General features: G+C 39.9%; 1 protein-coding gene across 2 annotated transcripts in view; it reads right to left on the minus strand.

The window, feature by feature from the left end:
* Positions 1–2,505: 2,505 nt before the first annotated feature.
* Sgcd (sarcoglycan delta) overlaps positions 2,506–20,454 on the minus strand; it is a 539,266-nt gene continuing 521,317 nt past the window's right edge. For both annotated transcript variants that reach the window (XM_059270397.1, XM_059270396.1), the window contains exons 7-8: positions 12,406–12,529; positions 2,506–10,902 (exon numbers count right to left, since the gene is read on the minus strand). In XM_059270397.1, the coding sequence (XP_059126380.1) occupies positions 10,729–10,902; positions 12,406–12,529 (298 nt within the window). In that variant the 3' untranslated portion in view covers positions 2,506–10,728. The remainder of the gene's footprint in view (positions 10,903–12,405; positions 12,530–20,454) is intronic.

A 20,454-nucleotide genomic window follows, 5' to 3' on the forward strand; every position in this document is an offset into this window, starting at 1 on the left:
ATTTATTAACAGAATGTTGTTCACTTTAAATGTCAAGGATCTTGTCAACATAGAATACACGATCTATTTCTCTTTCAGTTTTGAGAGAATATAGTGAGAAAAGTTTAATTTTTGCTTTCTGATGTTTCTTTCATATGTTCTCATGGACAGTCAAAGAGAAGTTACTCTTTGCTGTCATGTACAGGTGTGTGTGTAATGTCTATAATACATGGGTGCCTATGTGCATATGTATGTATGCATTTGTGTATATGTGTATCTGTGTTCTATACTTTGTAACATTGTAGACAGTACATGATAGAGTGATAATAGTTATCTCACACAATTAAATTTTTAATTTTCTTATTTCTCACAGTCTTATACTTTTGTTTATTTTTCATTTAATTGCTTCATCATGTACAATCAATGAGGCGGGGCATATTGCTAAACTGGATCTCTCTTCAAATGACATTTAAAATATATAGTCTACTTTAAAGATTAATTTTTTAATTCTTGTTTTACTGGTGAATTTTTTTTTTGCATACCATGTTTTAAAATACAATTCTTAACATGGCCTCATAGTAGATTAAGGCTGACTAGTTAAAGTTATAACATGTTTCTTTGGTTAATAACTACCATCTGAAACTTAGATACTTCCAAATGCTTGTCTCATACACAGACTACAACTTGAAAGATTATATTATCAAATTTTAAATTATAACATGTTATCTTGATATTTTACAAGTATTTGTAATTATGTCTAATTGCTTGTGCCAAGGAGACTCAAAAGCTCATCTGTTACCCTCCCATTGAAGAGTAATGAAGGTACTGGGGGCAGCAAATTGATCCTCAGTTCTTGCCAAGTGTTTAGTATTGTTGAGAGTCATTAAAACTTGGCAAACACAAACTAAAATTAACTTGTCATTGTCCTTAACTGGAGATGCTAATTCCTGTGTGTTACTCACAGCTTCTTTCGAAATGTGTTTATTACTCCATGCACAGATCCCCACTCCTACCCTTTTATTTTGGCTCTTAGGCTCAAGGACAATGCTCCATTACAGACTTTTACATGACAGGGTCAAGGTACAAAGAGATCTTGCAGTTACTGATTTATATCTATTTGCTACTTTGAAAAATTCCCTTCTTTGAAGAAAAGGAACACAGCCATTTTTCTGTAAAGTTTCTTGGTATCTGCATATGCTCTCTAATTCTGTACCAACAATGAGGCCAATAGTTTGATTTATCAGTATTTGTCTGCATTTCTCCTTCTTGAGTGCTTCTTTACCTTTTTAAACTAAGATTCAACTTTTTTTTCACCAGATCTTTTAACTGGCAACTTAATTCTCTTTGATTTAGATTTTTCAAACTCCATCTTTAGACATAGATTGCACCCTGCTTTGCAAAGAGACTTGTACTATGTATATATATATATATATATATATATACATACATACATACACACATATATACATATATACACACATACACATACATACGTATGTATGTATATGTGTGTATATATGTATATGTGTGTGTGTATATATATATATGAGGGCTTTGAGGGTTCTGTCCCTTCAGCACTATTGGGGATCAGCAGGTAAATTTAATGAGATATAGCCTTTGATGAAAATACAATTGTAAATGGGAATTACTTTGTCATGTACAGCACATGCAAAATATGTGATGAAATTTTCTAGATAAAGAAATTATCTACTTTATAATACAATTGCGATGATTCATTTAGGTATGCGTTCATGTTTTTAAACTTTAAAACTGAATGCAAATATTCTAAGGTTTCAGATAGATGAATAGGTAAGAGCTCAGTAAAATGCAGTATTATAAGGCAAAGTAAATTAATGGTGGAATTAACAGCTAATGATGAGGGCCACAGAGAGATGACACATGAGTTTGGGAAGCATGGTATTCTGGGGCAGGTGATGCTGGATGAGTCGTGTTCTAGGTAGATGAAATAAATGGTATGTATAGCAACTTGTTATTGTGGAAGGAAAGAAGGATGAAATGCTAAAAATGAAGGACTGAGTGTGATGAGTAGATCAAGGAGCTTCTACCTTCTGTGCTACATGTTCTTGCTGTGCACCATATGGGAGTATGCTGGTCTATTCTTTGAGAAAAGATAAAAACTGATTTGACCCAGATTGAGTACCTGATTCTATAGTCTAACAAAGGATGCTGATTGAAGGGGGTCTCCTCAGTAGGGAATGACTTCTTCAAAGTCTTGGAGAGCAGAGAGGTGAGTTCTTTCTGTAAAAGCTCATATGGGTGGCTCAGAGATTCATTAAGAATAACTTTTCCCTTGACCTGTTCCAAATTATGACTCTCAAATTGCAGTCCATGCTTACCTTAAATTAACCTCTCTTTTCATGAGACAGTCCATGTGAGTAACTTTCCAAGAGCCAACATGTCTCAGCTAACATGTTAGAACATTGATCAAAGTGATGTAGAATAGAGATTAATCTGGAATTTTATTAGCTATGAGAAAGGAACTCCCTGAAGAAGTGGACAAGGTACTTTCCTTCTTACCAATCATTATTTTTTATTAATATATTTTACAAGACTGCAGTTGAAATAATATTAAATACAAATTTGTTTTTATACAGAAAGTGTAATAAAGTTAAAATAGTTCCTTGTAATTCATAGCATTATTGCAATGCTTACAAAATTTTTGCATAGAGTGTGCAAGGATTTGATGTTATTTAAAACAAAACTAAAACACTTGTCTCACATCACACCAAACCCAGAGGAAAAACAAAACAGAACAAACAAAACCTAAAATAACACAAAGGCCAAATTCAGATGAGGTTCCTTTTCCAAAGGTCATAATCACCAAACAAATTTACTTCTATGTCAACTTCTATGACCTCATCTTTTCTGTTAAGAGCCCCAGAGTGCCCTCTCCAAAGGGTATTCAGTCCCCTCATGATGGATGTTCCACTTTGCTATCTAAAACATGGGCACCTTCGATATGTTTCTGTGAGAGAAAATGCTGACTAAGAGAGATGAGAAAATTTATCCCACTTCCTCATGAAAATATTGACTAGAAATTGCTTTTGTGTTACTCTAGTATAAGTATCCCATCAGTTCTGTTTACTTTGCTTTAATTTCCAATCAGGGAGGGACAGAGAAAAGCCTCCATTTACATTTTTCAAGGCTCTTGTGAGGTTGGTGACATAAGATCTGTCAAAGGTGCCCATACATGATTTGCCATTTGGAAACTGACACCATCGGAAGGGAACTCCCTAACTGGGACCCAACCAGAGGGTCTTTAGCTTTTCTATTGAATCCCTTTCTAAGGTTGTATGAGAGGTGGAAGTTAACAAGCTTTAGCCCTGGGGCTGAGTGCAAGAGTATCCAGACCCTCCACTGTCATGAGAAGGATGCACACAGACGCACACGCGACTTGTCTCATAGCATTTCCCAGCTCCATGAGGGTCAGACTCATAGCAAGACTTTCATGAGGGCATAGTAGTGTTTAATCTGTTCAGACAGACCTTGAGTTCAGAGTTAGTTTTTCAAAAAAGATCTTGTCTATTTCCTCTTAGTGGAACAAACTCTAATTTTGTGTTCAGAAGGTGCCAATGTTCAAAGCTACCCAGTTATAATGAGTGTAGATTGTATTCACTTCCTGCTTTTAATTTGGAATGCTATAGCCTCAGGGCTGAGGGTGGGACACCAATATAAAAGAGGGGCCCTGGTTAAGGTAGAGAATGGCTCTCATTTCCAACTCATGAGAATTGGTGGTGATGGCCTCAAAGCTCTAGTGGGAAGAATTCTGCACCTTGGGAGGGATATGGCCCTTTAGTGATAGTTGATAAGAGTTGGGGATGAAGCCATTCCAGGGTCAAAGTGGCTTGCTCCAGGTGGTATTGAATACTTCAGATTAATTGAGTTCTAGGTGATTCTTTGATAGAGAGTGAGCTCTGAGTTATTTGGTGATTTTATTTTACTAGAAGTAAAGGGAGAGAGGAAAGCCTAAGTGTCAAAGATCTCACATAAAATAAGACTCCTGATTTTTGGAGAGAGGTGTAGGAGAAGGAAATAATATATATTGGGAAAACAGCATTGTCTGTCCATATAGATGCATAGCTGCATATCAAATGTTCTCCTACATATGAGGCTCACAACTGAGATATCTTCCAGTCATAAGGACTAAGAAGTCTGACTTGGCAAGAATCATACCCAGAACAAAATGGTTGGTTGGTTTTGTTGTCATTGTACTAGATTCTGTAATTCAGTCAGGCTTTCTATCTCTCTACTCCACATATCCACATTTTACTATTGTATGCGTTCCTGATAAGAGACTACAGAAAACAGAGATGGGAAAGTTTTGTGGCCTCACTCATTCTAGAAAGTCTAATCTAAAACCTAGGAGGGGAGCACTCCTCACCAACTTGAAAACTAACTTGAATGTTAGTGAACTGCGCAGGGACAAGACTCACACTCTGGCTTGGTCATTTTCTAGATACTGAATTTGAATAAGTTTCTTAGCCTCTTGAGGTCCCAAACTTTCCTATCTGTAAACTGGAACCTCGTTGGGAGTTCAACTCCAAAGCACTGTTCTGAGGAAGAAATAAATGGATGCAGATAAAGCATTTAGCACAGCGCCCAGTGCAGAGTTCAATAAATATTAGCACACAATTCTAATAATGGTTGGAAAGTAGAGTCTAGTTGTTTCATATCTTAGGGTAGGCTGTAGATCTAAGAAAACCTCTTGTTTTATGCATGAGTTTTGAGGATATGGCTCTTTTTGTGGTGAAATTTTATAGCTTTCCCCTCTCCCTGTTCTGAAAGCAAACAGCCATGGCCCTCAAGATCCTAGGATCTCATGGGTCAGGTTAACAGGAACACTAGACACCTATGTCTTCCCTGTTGACCAATGCTATCTTTCAGTCCTCAGACAATCCACTGTTTTACCACTCTCAGTTAAGTGAACAGTCGGTCTGGAGTTTCTTACTTAATGAAATCTGAGCTCTCTCTGCTTCCAGGGAGAGAACCCCAATATAAAAGTGGGCTTTGAAGACACTCTGGGTATGTGGGGTGGATTTCTTTTTTTTAAAATCTTAAACATAAGTTTTCTTTCTTGTTTTCCCTGCAAGGGCAGCTTCAAGTTTGTTGTATTTAGTGAGGAAGCAAAAGCCACATACTTGCCAGTGAGGATGGCAACGTGCTGAGTGAGGCTTTGGCTGAGGACTCTGGCTTCCTAGTAGGACAGGTAGATTGGGACTTTAAAGCTACTTCTTGCCTGTAGTAACTGTTCCTTTGATCTATTCCAATTTGTAGCCTCCAAGTGTGTCCTGCTGCTGCCTGCTGCTGGGTTTATGTTAAGGGGCAGCAGTTGGCATTGCTGTTGCTACATACTTGCAACTCTTTGTGGATGGGTCTGACGGCATCATTAATGTTGTGTTGTGACATAGCCTTCCCTACTGCTTCAAAGGCTCATGGCATTTACTCTTCCTCAAAAGAAGATACTGATTTCTTACTCTGTCCATTTCCTCTAAAGCAAGATGGGGAAGGGAGTGACCAAATCACCTGTGTGAGCCTGGGTATCCCCAGGGAAGTTTCTTCTACCCTTGTGCTCCAACTGTTCTCAGAAAGAGGACCTCCCATGAGCAATTATTTCTCCTTTGTCATTCAGACCTGCCTTGACAAGTTTCAAGGACTCCATTATGAAGAAAGCTTTTAAGACTTATAGAAATCACATTGCTTTAGAAAGTGCTAATGCCTATGGTGCATTGTGCTGCCTGGAGCAGCAGGCTTGTGGCTGCTTTATCACTGATCAGTGGTTTGGTTTTGTGAATGAGAAATTCAGAGGCAACTAACTGTACAATTTCAAATCCCGATTAACACAGAGAAAGAGATACATCTGACATCCCGGTGCAGTAAACTCCAACTATTTTAATGGAAGTATGTTGGAACTGGAGAAGCCTTCCTCCAAGGAAAAAGTGACAGAGAGCTGTGAGAGAGACATTTTATCTTTGTGATAAAAGGCCTGCTTTCTCAGGTTGTTTCTTTCATTAGAACTGTTCTGCAACCTGCCTGCCACTGATGCACCATGCAAACGTGTCACTCAAGGAACTGATTCTTTATCATCTTGTCTTCATATCTAAGACTTCCTAAGGTGTGTGGTGTGGGGAGGGAGATCTTGTTTTGTTTACAACTTACATAAATAAGATTTTTCATCTTTTATTCATCCTTAATAAAGGATCAGATACTTAAAAATGGATCAATTCAACCCTTTGGCCCAAGCATTATGCTATCTTTTGTTTAAAATAAATAAAACCAGGATACTCTCATTGGGTCTGCCAACTTGATCCTTCAGATATAGTCACGTGGAAGGCTTTCCTGTAGTGATGTAGATTAAGGACCAAAAAATGGTAGACATTCTCATTGAAATATATCCTGTCACTCCAAGGAAAATACTCACACCCATAGAAGTTCATTTATAATGACGCTGAATTAACAATAGTAAGTATAACACCACTATCAGCAAAAGGGGAAGATCTGTGGTAGCAACTGATCTTACCACACAGAAGCAGAGGTATGTGAAACATGTCCTTTTTTTGTATTCCTTCCACTCTAAAGGAGCAAAGAAAAGACCTAAATTGGAAGAGTAAAAGTAAACTGCTACTCATCTGGTCACTTCTAGAAATAGCTCCATAGGATTTCACTGTTTATTCTTACATATATAAAGATGTTATTGTTTTGGATCCTTCTGGTGATTCATTGGTCTAACCTGGGGCTGTAGGAACAGTGGCCACATTGGAAGTATGGGTAACGGAGTTCATCTAAGGTCAAAAGTATTCTCTGGAGGACCTAGATGTGGAAGTCTCTCTGGCACATGGGAAGATCCAGACTTTGTAGGTATAGATGGACTCAACTATTTTTAGGGAAAAGATTGTGAATCAAGATCATTCTCCCTGGCTCACTTCTGGTCAAGTATTGCTCACTTGAGAAGCATCACTCATCCGAGAAATAGCCATCAAAGCTCCCCTGAAAAAGGTGGGAGGAACACAGCTTCCTATTCCCAAGCTTCTTTTCGCTCCACTTTCTCAGTTACCCCAAGTCCTCTGAGCTGCCTTCTCTCTTAGATACATCTTTCTTAAAACCTCAGCCAAGTTTTATATTCCCAAGCCCCCATGGAAACACAGGCTACTCCTTGTGCCTGAGAAATCTGCCTTCTGTTCTACTATGTCTAACACATTCTACAAGTGATCTGTAACTCGGGAGTCAGCAAATGTTTTCTGTAAAGGGCTGTATAATCACAATGTTGTTTTGCTGGCCATGCAGTCAATGGTGAGGGTACAGAGTGACATGGCTCATATACGACTTGTAAATGTCTGTGGCTGTGGAGTCAGGCTTGGTCTCCAGTTTGAAGTTTATTGACCCTTTCTATAGGGTCAACCCTCAAATAATCTTTGGTCTATGGTTTGTGGATGTGCAGTACCATTTGTCTAGAGAGAGAATGACCTGAAGGAAGTTAAAAAAAAAAAAAACAGTTCAAGTCTGTAAGTGCTATCCCTTAGTCATGTAACAATTATGAAACCACACATCAAGTTTCTACCTAGATAGATGTCACCATGGAGCTCTTTAAAACCCATGTCATCTTGAGGTAGTCCCTCCAAATGAAACTCTCATGATTTTCAGAACAGACATGATGAACAGAACTAAATGATAAATGTATCTGGAGATTACATGTTGATTTGTAAAATGTTTTCTGAAGAATATAAGCATACCAGAAGTCTAGGAGGCTGAAGAATCATTTGAATCCTGTTAATCCACCAGCTGCTTATCCAAGGATGCGATTGTCTAGAAGATACTATATATAAAGATTAGAAAGACTCTCATTTTCAAAAAGTAGGGGTCAGCAGACATTAATATAAATGCTGACCCCCCCTCTCCAGAACTCTGGTGAAAGCTTCTCTCATGACTATGGACAAATATTCTGGTTGGAGAGCATTGTGTGTGTGTGTGTGTGTGTGTGTGTGTGTGTGTGTGTATGTGTTCATTTACAACTAAGAATGCATTTTAGCAGTTTCTAGTCTGAACTGAAATTTGTAATCTTCTCATGCTAGAGATCCTCTGTATTACCTGATGTCCTGTGGTTCCTTAACCACATTGAAAACCAGAATTAACCAGAATTTTGTATCATGTATTCCTCCATAGAGTTCTTGATTTATATCCTCAATTGCTATTATTTTTATTGTATGTTTGTGTGATTTGTTTGCTCTCAGATTCAATTTTGCATGTGTGACCATAATATTTTTTTAATTGTCATACAATTCCCAAGGAGTATGTCACATTTGGAAACAAAATCAGAAGAGGTTCAGGGAATTGTGTTTTTTTCTTCTTATCCATAGACAATTCAGTGAGAGATGGTCAAATGCAAAGGCAGTTTGTCTGCTTAAACAAAACACCCCCTCCCAAACAACCCTGTCTTCTTTATATACTTAGCCACAAGGGACTTCAGAGTTTTTGTTTATCTGAAGGGTATAGGGTAGGTACTTCTAACAGCTAAGAAGGACTTTTAGTGACTTGAAGATGATACCTGTGTGTGAGACAGGCAGATCCTGGTGGAAAGGGCCTATAAGATCCTGGCAGAAAGGCCTATAAGAGGTCCAGTAACCTGAGGCCCCTTACAGGATCCTGTTTTAGATTTCCATACTGCAAATGGAGCAATTTTAAGTTCTTGGCCTAAAATGGACCCATCCAGTGCCTCTGCATAAGATATACAGAGAGGGTGAAGGGAGCCAGGCCTGGCCTAGAAGCCAGAATTCCAAGTCATGAGTCAGGTTAGGACAGTCCCTGCTTTGTGGCAATAAGCAACTGAGGAGTACATTCCATGTGTGCAAACCTCAGCCTGTTGGTTGTGTGTCATATCAGAAAGAGCAAACCTCTTTTTTTGTCTCCTATAACAAACCGTTCTGCTTGTGGAGTAGGAAAAATTAGAACCTTGTGGAGAACAAAAACAAAAACAAATACCACTGAGGCCTACAAAAGCAACTTCATTCAAGATTGTAGGGCCACTGTTTCATCTAGTTTCAGTTATACCTGCATTCTGGGCTCCTCAGAGTCCAAATGTGGAAACCAGTTGGTTTGTCTACCAGTTTCTGATGCCCAGTCATGACTAAACCATTTCCCTTCAACCACCCAAAATAAACTACAGATAACAAGATAACTAGGATGTGCTTCTCCTTGCTGAGTGCATTGGCTTAAGGCATAGGCACATTTCCCCCTCTTTGAACAGAGATGGTGTAATCCCCTGTCCCAGCACAAGAGCTGGCCAGGGTGACCCTGGGGCATGGCAATGAAAGTGGGGTTGATAAGAGGTAGCTGATGGCGGGAATTAAAGACTATTTCCATATATTGGGATTGGGTGCTGCTGAACCCAGGGGACAGTGGTTCTGATGAAGACACATGACTCTGTTTTATTAACCTGCTGTGAGTAATTCTGGCAGCATGTAGTGGCTTAGGACTCACAACAGTGAGTTCAGGAATATGAATACCCCAACACTGACACAATCTGCAAGAGCAAAGCAAGAGAGTCTGTGCAAGCCCTTGAAAATATGATGTGTCTCTCAATGGCCTACTCATTTCAAGAAATTTAGGAAAATTAGTTAGCTTCTGTATGGTACTCTTAGTTAGATTTCCATCTTGAAATAACTTCTCTTGGGATCTGGAGCTCACTCTTTGGGATTCTGATTGATTTAATGATTTTGAGTTCATCTGTTGAATAAAGTCAAAAATGAGAACCCAAACACTTGGGAGACAGGTTTCCCTGAAATGAGATGTCTTGTCCATGTATTTTTTGTCTGTCAGTCCATTGAATAGCTTCTAGCCTTTGGCGGAGGAGCTGATGTCCTCTTCTATGCTAATTAAAAGCTCTTACTCTTTGACTGTGGGAAACTATGTGAATTAAAGGAAGTAGAATAAGTAGAAGTCAGGTGAGTGACTTATATTCTTTCAGAATTCAACCTCCCTGCCCACATTCTTTTAGCCACACAACTCCTAGTATGTTGGTCTACAAAGGTAGGGTGGCCATTTTGAGTTTTTGTGACTAATTTCTATGGGTGTACCCTAGCCTTATCTTGAAGAGAAGAACTTAGCTATTTGGCTGAAGCTAAGAAAGGGAAACCAAATGTCTATGTTTTAAAGACAGCCTCACTATGTAGCCCAGGCTGGCCTCCATCACCACAACTTGCCTGGTGTTGGGATTATAGATGGGTCAAATGTTTATCTTTTATACCAATGTATCATTACTTGAGAGTGATCCAAAGATTCCCGCCATCACTGCCTCTAATGACTCTAAGAGAGAAACTAGGGGATTACTTGAAAATATCGATGGATATTCTCTAAGTGTGCAATCCACTGTGTGATTTGAAATTGCCTGGGGAATGCTGGGCCTGAATGGGTTCTTAGATTCTGTCATGTGGGTGATGGGGGTGGGGTGGAAAAATGACAGTGGATGATGTCACAGGGTCACCCATGGTTCCTTTTGTACTGAAACCTCATTTTATACAGAGGATATATATATATTTATTTATATATATTTATATATATTTATATCCACTCACCACACACACAAACCCACACACACACACACACACACACACACACACACACACACAAAAGGTCTTTGATAGGCTTTCTGTGTTCTAGTAAAAATAGCTGGCAGCCAGTGTCTCAAGCCAAAAAGGGCCTTTATGCTGCCGACAATTGTCCACTATGGATAGTCCTTCAAAGGCAGACACTTGTGTTTATCTGACAAGTGGAACCAGTTCCGGCCTGGGACAGGAATAACCTCCCATTGGCGCAGACGCAGACCTCGAAGACCTTCTGCCTCGTTCCTGTGGGTGTGTAGGATCCACGAGGCAGCCTAGGTAGTTTGATTTTCGCAGCATCTAACTTAATCTAGAGAGACAAAAATAGCAAAGAAAGAGTCAGTTAGAGGCTGCCATATAAGTTCTTGAAATTCAGAAAGAGCCGAATATTCCATTCAATTTAAACCTTACAAGTACTGACTTGGGCTGAACAATGTTGGTAATTGGGATAAGACAACTTCTATGGAGCTCAGAGGTTAAGAGCACTGGCTGCTCTTCCAGAGGTCCTGAGTTCAATTCCCAGCAACCACATGGTGGCTCACAACCATCTACAGTGGTATCTGATGTCCCCTTCTTGCATAAAGTTGATAGAGAACTCATATACATAAAATAAATAAGTCTTTAAATAAAAGTCAGTCTCTAATCTCATGCACCTATAATCTAGCAAGGTCATGCCTTATTGGTTGATGTTAGCATTTTTGCAAAAAGTGTGATATGCAGAATAAGAATAGAATCAAATAAATGTAGGAATGACCCAGTAAACAGTTTTCATTACTACAAGGCATTGCATGCTCATGGCTAATATGAAGTTCCTGGAAGACAGTAGAACATATAGAATACATGTTTTAAAAGATTAGTAAGCCTTCCTTTGCTTTCTTTTTCTAATGGTGACACTAATATGAAACAGAATATACTTGAGAAATGCTGAATATATATATATAAAAATAAGCTGTGGCAAAAGGTGTCATTGGGTTTTTGACTATAACTGCCTCCTCCAGAGGTCAAATTTGAGTGGCTGTGAGCTGCCTTTATGAATCAGTTTCTGTTTTTATGAGTGTGACTTGCAGTTCATGGCTATTTGAAGAGGCAGTTGTCATAATGGAATGCTCCATCAGACAAACTCTTTTAAAACAAAAAAAGCAAATGTCTAACTAAACCAAACCTTTTTTAAAAGATACTCACTGAGTGGATATAATTATGCAGAGAGCTAGACACCCTCTATATAGATATGCAATATGGAGTACTGTTTTATCTTAAAAAGTCAGGTTGCCCTTTTTAATTTCATTCTTAAATAAAACAGTTCACCTATGAACACTTAAAAATCCCTGTGTAATCTCCAGTCCTATCAGACTCTTGCTGCTAGGGGAACTTGGCATAACTTGTCTATAAAATTACAAGTGGCATTTGTGTCCAATGACTGGGCTTGTGTTGTGGTAAGGAGAGTCAACAGCACTTTACTCTTTGGCCATCGATTCTGACCCTGTTAGTTTCTGGCTTGTTTTGACTCAGGATAGTGCTTAGACCCAACTTCCCATTCTCAAAGAGAACCCAAGCACATAACATAAAAGAAGTACATGTGAATTAAGTTTGTTTTCAGCCACATGGGTGTATATACAACTTAATCCCAGCACTTCACAAATAATGAATCATAACTTTTATGTACTATGGGCTTGGCTTATCATCATGCTGTTCAACTGTCTTGTGGGCTCCTTGGGTTGATACTGTGTAAGATTAATCTCAGTGCAAACAGCCTAGGGGAAAGGCTGGCCCTCAGGCCAGTGGACTCCCAATTTCTGTCCTTCCCACTCCTTACCTCCCCATCCTTGGACTCCAGTCTCAGCTCACTTCTGCAGGTAGCTTCCATATTGCCCGCTTCTGCATTTATTTCTACCCCTTTTGGGGCTTCCATCACTAGAGATCTGGTTGGGGACTCCAACCTGAAATATAAACCGCAGAATGAAGATCCTTTTCTCTGCTTAGGAGTTTTAGGAAGCTGATGCTCATGGCTTTGGAACAGCTACAGCACTGGATGTAATTTGTCTAGATTTTGCTTTACAAAATACATGACTGTGACAGAGAACATAAGGGGCCTGGGTGTTATCATCTTCACATTTCACAAAGGTTGTAAGGAAGATATTCTAAGATCATAGCCTTATCTTATACTTGATGCTTGTTTTTATTTCTTTATTAGTAAAATTAACTAAATTTTACCTATATCTCTCCCTCTCTATGATTATTGTTATTTTAAAAAGTAAGAAGAGTCTAGCACCTAGCTCTCTAGAATGTTTTCACTCTATCCTACTGTCTGGATCTTATGAAGGCATAATCAGAACAAAGTTAAGAAAATAGATCTAGGTGGCTGGAAAGATGGCTTAGTGGTTAAGAGTGCTCCAGGGGTATCCAATGCCCTCTACTGGCCTCTTCCATCATCCGCATGCACATGTACATACAAACCCATGTATATATCTCCCCCCACCATGTACACACACAATTAAAAAAATAAGATCATTTAAAATAAGAAAATAGCTCTAAGAGTCAGACAGTCTTAAAATCAAGCCGTGATATGTCCCCATTTATTGTGATGGCTAATGTTATGTTTTAAGTTTAAATTACTGTGCTTAGGAGATCTATAAAACAAAATTGACTCTAACCTGTAATGCTCCACTTGCCCAAGGACAGATATATGCCTGGAATGCTGAGTGCTGTTGCTCATATAAGGTAACAAGTTATGTGTTTTTGCTTCTGTAGACAAGCTTGGTTGCCCCAACTGCACAGCCCTAATTGATCACAGGTAGGCAGGAAGTATGTAGGCAGGAAGTACATCAGGATGTGTGCTTGCCTCTGATTGCATGAAGGCATAAAATACAGAGCCTTGTTAGTTCTGCTTTTATAAGCCCCTGACTAATATAATTTGGTGCCATACTTTGAGTATGAATCTCAAGTATGGACCTGGCCAGTATTCATTGTCCTGGCCACTATTTAATAAAGCCTCTTCTTTATTAAATTTTATTCATGGTCAGACTGATGAATCTCTGAATGACTCCAGACCCATAACATTATAACTACAGGCAATTCTTTTTCCTTTTCCTAAATTTTCTCAAAGCCTCCGTTTCCTTATCTATAAAGTTCAAGTCAGGCCTGGCACTAGAAATATAATTTGGTCTAAAATATTATGATTGCAGGTGGAATATTACTTGCCTGAAATTCTTGGAAACCAAATGTGTTTCAGTTTGGAAATGTCTAGATTTTAGAAGACCTTACTGGATCATTCCTTATCTGAAAACCCCAAATACTGCAAATAATGGCCTCTTAGTGGCACTTTTTTTTTTTTTAAGTTTGGAGCATATTAAGACTTTTAAGACTAGGGACAGTCACCCTGTTCTGGTGTTGGCATTGCTATTATTATACCAGCAAAAAAGAATGTTTGAGTTTTGTGATGTAGATTTAGAATAAACCAAGGGCTGCCTGGGTCAGGGAGGAGAACTAGTTGGGACATGAAGAGGGGCTGCTTTGGGCGGTGGAACAGTGATACTTATCTTGATTATAGCTCAGTACCAATTCTATGTCTCTTTGCATTTTTGAAAATGCAAAATTTAGTCAATTTTATTGATTTTAAGAAAAATCAACCTTGTTCTATGCTAATTATAATGGCAAAATGAGATGGTATTTTTGACTAGCTCACTTTAATGAGAAAAAGATCAATCATCCCCATTGATCTTCTAGATTTGAACAGTGTCAGAGGAGAGGCATTCATGAAGATCCTTGTTACAGAGAAAGCAGCTTAGCCAAGGAGCAGGACCCAGCATCAGCTTTAGAATTGCCGCTGCCGCCTCCTCCTCCTCCTCCTCCTCCTCCTCCTCCTCCTCCTCCTCCTCCTCCTCCTTCTTGTCAGTTTCCCTAGTTAATGTTTCCAGCTTTTGTATTTCTTGAACATGTTGAAAAGTAATATCATCCTTTTACCCACTGCTGGTTACCTAGTCTATTCTACCACTCCATACATGGGTAGGGCAAACCCTTTAGTGCCTCAGAAAAATGGCCACAAGGACAAACTAGCTAGTGAGTTGGCACCACAGAGCAATCCCATCATGTCAAGATAGGTATTGGGAAGGCTCTTCCACCCTTCCTGTTCTCAGCTGCTTCCAAGAAGCAGCCTTGTCCTTGAAGATCCCCCCCCCACCCCCCGCCCCACGCCACCAAGAATAACTCCACTGGATCCACAAAGAGAAGTAGTGGGGCCACCATACTTCTTACAAAAGACTTTCCCTTCTATTCAGTTCATAGTTGCCTTACTGATCTCACTCCTCTGTGTCGGACAACCATCTCTCCAACCCACAGTCTCATCACAAGATCTTCCCCAAGGTTGCTCCAGTTGGGTGTGTTTTTCCTTATTGTATGACTTACTTCATTTGTATAGGGCTTTTCTCATGGCCTAGGAATACTCTCAGTGTAATGTGGATGAAGTTTTGTTACTAGCAAAGCAGGATGTGATGTCATGCAGGGCTACAAGCTTCATCTAATCCAGGAGCTTGTCCCAGGTTGCTGATCTCCTCTCACTCCTGAGACAGGCAGATAGCTTGGGACCATTCCCCCCCCCCCTCTCTCTCTCTCTCCTCTCCTTCTTTCCTTCCTCCCTCCATCCCTCTTTTTTTTCTTTCCTTTCGTACACAGTCTGGCTGACTTAGGCAGGTTATCTAGAGTTTTCTTACATCTTTGCTTCTACTAATATTGATCTCTTTCTCACTGCACCGCACATTTCCATTCTTTTAGCACTACTTCCTGCCCAGCTCATCAGTGACACTGCTGACTTCCACCACACTATCTGTTTTCCTTCATGCCCTTTTCCATCTCTGCCTCCTCTTATTTCACCAGTTAACTCAGCTTTTAACTCACTTACCACTCTTTTGTAGACTAGGTCATCACTAACATAGACTATTGTACCTTCTGTACCCCTTTGTCTCAAGTGTTTCCTTCACCTTACTGGACTTCACAGACAGATATAGATTATCTTTCCTTTTGAAACCTCCCTAATCTTCCCAGGAAAGATTTGAATTCTTATGCTACCCAGCCATTTAGAATTTGATCTAATTTATTTTGTTGATCTTTAGTCTTCTTTTTAAAAATGTATTTATTACTGTCATGCCAGGGAGGGAAATATGTGCCACTGTGTACATGTGGAGATCAGAAGACAGCTTGGTTCTCTCCTCCACTTGTACATACATTTCTAGGATTGAACACAGGTTACCAGGCTTGTACTCTAAGCCGTTACCCTCTGAGCTGTATGTCTGGCTCTGGTCTCATTTCTTCCTACAGCCATTATGGTGATATTTTATTTGTACTGAAATGTGATTTTATTTGTGTTAATAAATAACGTTGCCTGGGGGTCAGAGCTAATAGCAAGCCATAGCAGAAGTCTGGCAGTGGTAGCACATGCCCTTAATCCTGATCACATGACAGGCAGATCTCGGTGTGTTCAAGGATACCACCAGTGTGGAGACACACGCCTTTAGTCTCAATACCAACCACAGAAGACCTGCAGGTCTGTATAGATGGGCAGTGAAGAGGAGGTCATATGGTTGGGTTTACAACCAATGAGAAGGCAGAATAGAAAGTCAATAAAAAGGACAAACACACAGGAAGTAAGTCTTTTGCGGAGAGGTAGGACAGCAGCGGCAGTGAAAGGTAAGGTTTCTTTTTTTTTTTTTTTTTTTTTGGTTTTTTTCGAGACAGGGTTTCTCTGTGTAGCTTTGCGCCTCTCCTGGAACTCACTTGGTAGCCCAGGCTGGCCTCGAACTCACAGAGATCCGCCTGGCTCTGCCTCTCGAGTGCTGGGATTAAAGGCGTGCGCCACCACCTCCCGGCGAAAGGTAAGGTTTCTAATCTCAGCTCTTAGCTATTGCTCTGACCTCTTGGCTTTTAACTCTGTATTTGGCTCTGTATTTCTTATTTAACAAGACGGTTACATCTACAAGCCATCATCTTTATTTTTACTGAATTTATAAGGTGAGTCTGTATATAGGGTATCATATGTAGGATCTTAGTCTTCATGTCAATGTAGTATCCTCATAGTCCTGGTTGGTAGAAACAGATAGCTAAGCTTAAGGGACTTGATCAGAGTTTTATTTACAGTCAAATTTACAGAAACCAGATTTGAGCCTAATTTAGTAGAAATCAAAGTCAATATGTTGGTTACTGGACTGTATCACTTCTAGAAAAACTGTTCCCACCCACCCATCCCCATCTATATGGGTACACTGTAAATAAATGCCACTCTTTCTTCATGGAATTAGTGCTTATGTTTCCAGAATGTGTCCATGAATGAGAACGAGAAGCTAACACCATACACGGCCAAGTGATGCACATGTCACATTCTGTACAAGTCACACAATAGTTCTCACATTTAAGTAGTTTACAGTAGTGACACCAAATCCCAGATATATTGTATATGCTCATACATTGTACCTAGCATTTGCAGTGAGTGAATTTGTGAAAAGACATCTGGAAGTAGAGTGAAAAGAAACTTGACAAAGATAATAGGTGCAGGGTTCCGAGAATTCACTAGGTATAACACTGTCATTTTAGGCATCAGAATTTATTTTATTCTTGTCTGTTAGTTAAGATCTCCCGGTCATCAGAAAGGCTCTGAGGCAGACAAGTAGACTTAAAACTGAATGGTATCCTCCCAACCCAGGCCTTGGAAGTAGCAGGACACTAAGAAAGGGAGCGACTGTGAAAATGTCCATTGTAAAAGGCGACATAAGAACCAAGTTGGTATGGCCACCTCCTGGGAGCAGAAACAAGAAAGTAGCCTACTGTCTGTGTTGCAGCCCTTCCGGATGGCCTTTGTTATGCAGGGTGACACACTGCAGTTTGCTCACATGCTAAACTGTGTGCTAAGAAAAATCTCCTGCAAGAGCCTTTGGGAACTGTAGAGAGCAAAACACACTTGAAGTGACACCTATCCATTTCTAACCACAGATCAACAACTAGAATATAACTGCTTATGTAGCATAAAAATGAAAGGAGGTTTCCTGTTGGTAGAAGAATGTTGGGGACCCTGCTGAGTCTTGGAAGTGAATGCTGCTGTCATTGAGAAAAAAAAAATACACCCTCCAAGAAAGAAACATAAAAAGGAAGAGAATGGTTAGGAGGGAGGCTAAGGGGCTAAGTCAAGTCAAGGAATAATTTTCAGTGTGAGTTTCTGCAAGTGCAGAGTGCTGGCTGAGTAACTGATGAGTGGTACTGGTGTGGAACTAACACATCTGCAGATGCTGCCTTAACACAGGGCTGTAAATTCAGGTGCCCACAGGGACTAATTAGGCAGTGCTAGAGAGCGACCTACAAGGAAGCTTTAAGTAAAAGGACAGCTCTAGCATAATGGTACGGGCAAGTGATGTTGGCTTGGATGTGAAGGAGATGATGGAGATGTTGTCCATGGAGGCGGCTGCTTCTCTAATCTCCCTGCTACTCCGACTTCTGATTTTTTTCCTGATTTTTAAAAAGCTAATTTTCTTTGGAATCATTACATTCCACAAATAAATGCAAAGTCTTTATAAAAATATTAGAAGGGTATAGACTGACAAAGCATGGTATCTTCATGCTCCCCATCTTTTTTATTTACATTTTTTTCACTTTTACATATCAACCATTGTACCCTCTCCCTCTCCTTTTCCCACTCCCCCCATTTCCCCCTCCCACCCCTTCCACTCCTTATAGGAGGTAAGGACTTCTTTGGGTAGTCAACACAAGCTGGCACACCAAGTTGGGGCAGAAGCAAGCCCCTCCCCTTTGCATCAAGGCTGAGTAAGAATTGCATGATAGGGGATGGGCTCTGATAAGCCAGTTCATGAACCTGGAATAAGTCCTCGTCCCATTGCCAGAGGACCCACAAACAGACCAAGTCACACAGCTGTCATCCACATTCAGAGGGCCACGCAAACTCCCCAGCTGTCAGTCCAGAGTCCGTCAGCCCCCACTAGCTTGGGTCAGCTGTCTCTGTGGTTATTCCCATCATGATCTTGACGCCCCCCTTCTTGCTCCTATAATCCCTCCTCCCTCTCTTCAGCTGAAGTCCAGAAGCTCGGCCAAGTGCTTGGCTGTGGGTCTCTGCATCTGCTTCCATCAGTCACTGGTAGGTTCTATGATGACAATCTGAGTACAGGGGAAGGCTAGTTCATGCACCCTCTCCACCATTGCTAAGAGTCTTAGCTGGGGACATCCTTGTGCATTCCTGTGGATTTCCCTAGCACCAGATTTCTCCCTAACCCCATAATGGCTCACTCTCTCAAGATATCTCTTTCACTGTCCTCCCTTTCCATCCCATCTTCTTTAAGAATAAAAGGGAAATGCTTACCTTTGTGATACCCACAGCTCATCTTCTCCATTCCATTTATCCCTTTCCACCCTCATTAATAAATACTATTAGCACTTTTGTGTTTATTGTTTTCTTGATTTTATTCACAGCTACCCACTTGCCTCCTGGATATATTGTTTCCTTCTGCATGTTTTAATTTTTCTACCAAGAATAACTCCACTTACGTATTTCTTTAGTAACTATTGTACACCACCTCATATTCTTGAGATTCACACATAGCCCATCAGATGGTCGTAGTTTATTCTGCTTTCCTGGTGTCACCACATGCTATGATTTATTTTTGTATTGCTCCATTAGACATCTGGTTCCAGGCTTTTATTTCTATAAATAGTTTGTCTATTTACACTTTTGGGCCTGTCCCCTTGTGCACATATACAGAACACTCTTGCAGACACAGAATAGACTTGATATTCCTGGGATAGGCATAGCTACAGCATATAAGAACATATCACACAGCTTCTAAAGTGATTGCTCAACTTGACTTGCCCTCTAGCAATGCAGAAAGTGCCAATCACTCCACTTTGGTAATGTTAAAGAGAGGATGCTCTTGTCTTTTACAATTGTATTTCCTTAATTAGCCAGAGAGTGAAGCATCATTTCGCTTGGAAGCCATGTGAAGTTTTCTTCAGTTAATTTTTTTGTTCTATTTTAATTTTTTTTACTTCCAATTTTCTGGGCGTGATCTATAAATACACATGGTAAAAATTGCAGTTCTATACACTTATGATTTTTTTCTTTTCCTTTGTGGTTTGTCTTTTCATTCTACACTTAGCATCACCCATGAGCACCAGCGTACCTTTCCAGGTTTAATGTAGACGGGCTTGTGCCTTTTATAACTTACTGGAGCAATAGTCCCTACAGTGTAGTCATGACTTCCTGTATTGTTTTGAAAAGTCATATACTTTGCTTTTTCATTAAGTCTGTAACTAGCTGATTATTGAGTTTTGTGCATGGGCTGACATTGGAGGTTAGCCTGATGCAGAGTGTTATGACAGCATTATATGTGAAGGACATCTGGAGCTCTATCATGTGTGACATTTTCATAGCCTTATTCCTCTCTTTTGAGAATTTCCAGTCTCATTATTTTATTTGTCCATTCTTGAAAAGTACTCACAGTATGTCAACATACCTTAAGGGTTCTAGTGTTCTTTATACCTGGTAAGGTAAATCTTACTACCTTTAGCTTCTTCAAACATCCTTAACCATTCTTGGGTTTTCCATGCAGCCTCAGACTTAAGTGTCACAAGGAAATATGGAATGATTTTGTTACCCTTTTAAAAACATTTGTGTGTGTGTGTGTGTGTGTGTGTGTGTGTGTGTGTACAGGCACACACTCATATTTATGTACCATAATATACCTAAGGAAGTCAGACAACAGCTTGCCAGAGTTGATTCTTTCCTTCCAACATATGGTCCCATCTAACTCAGGTGGTCAGAACCGGCAGTGGGTGCCTTTACCCCTTGAGTCATCTCCCTGGCCCACAGGTTTTG

This window comes from Peromyscus eremicus, chromosome 8a, assembly GCF_949786415.1.
Source record: "Peromyscus eremicus chromosome 8a, PerEre_H2_v1, whole genome shotgun sequence".
Taxonomy (NCBI): Eukaryota; Metazoa; Chordata; class Mammalia; order Rodentia; family Cricetidae; genus Peromyscus; species Peromyscus eremicus.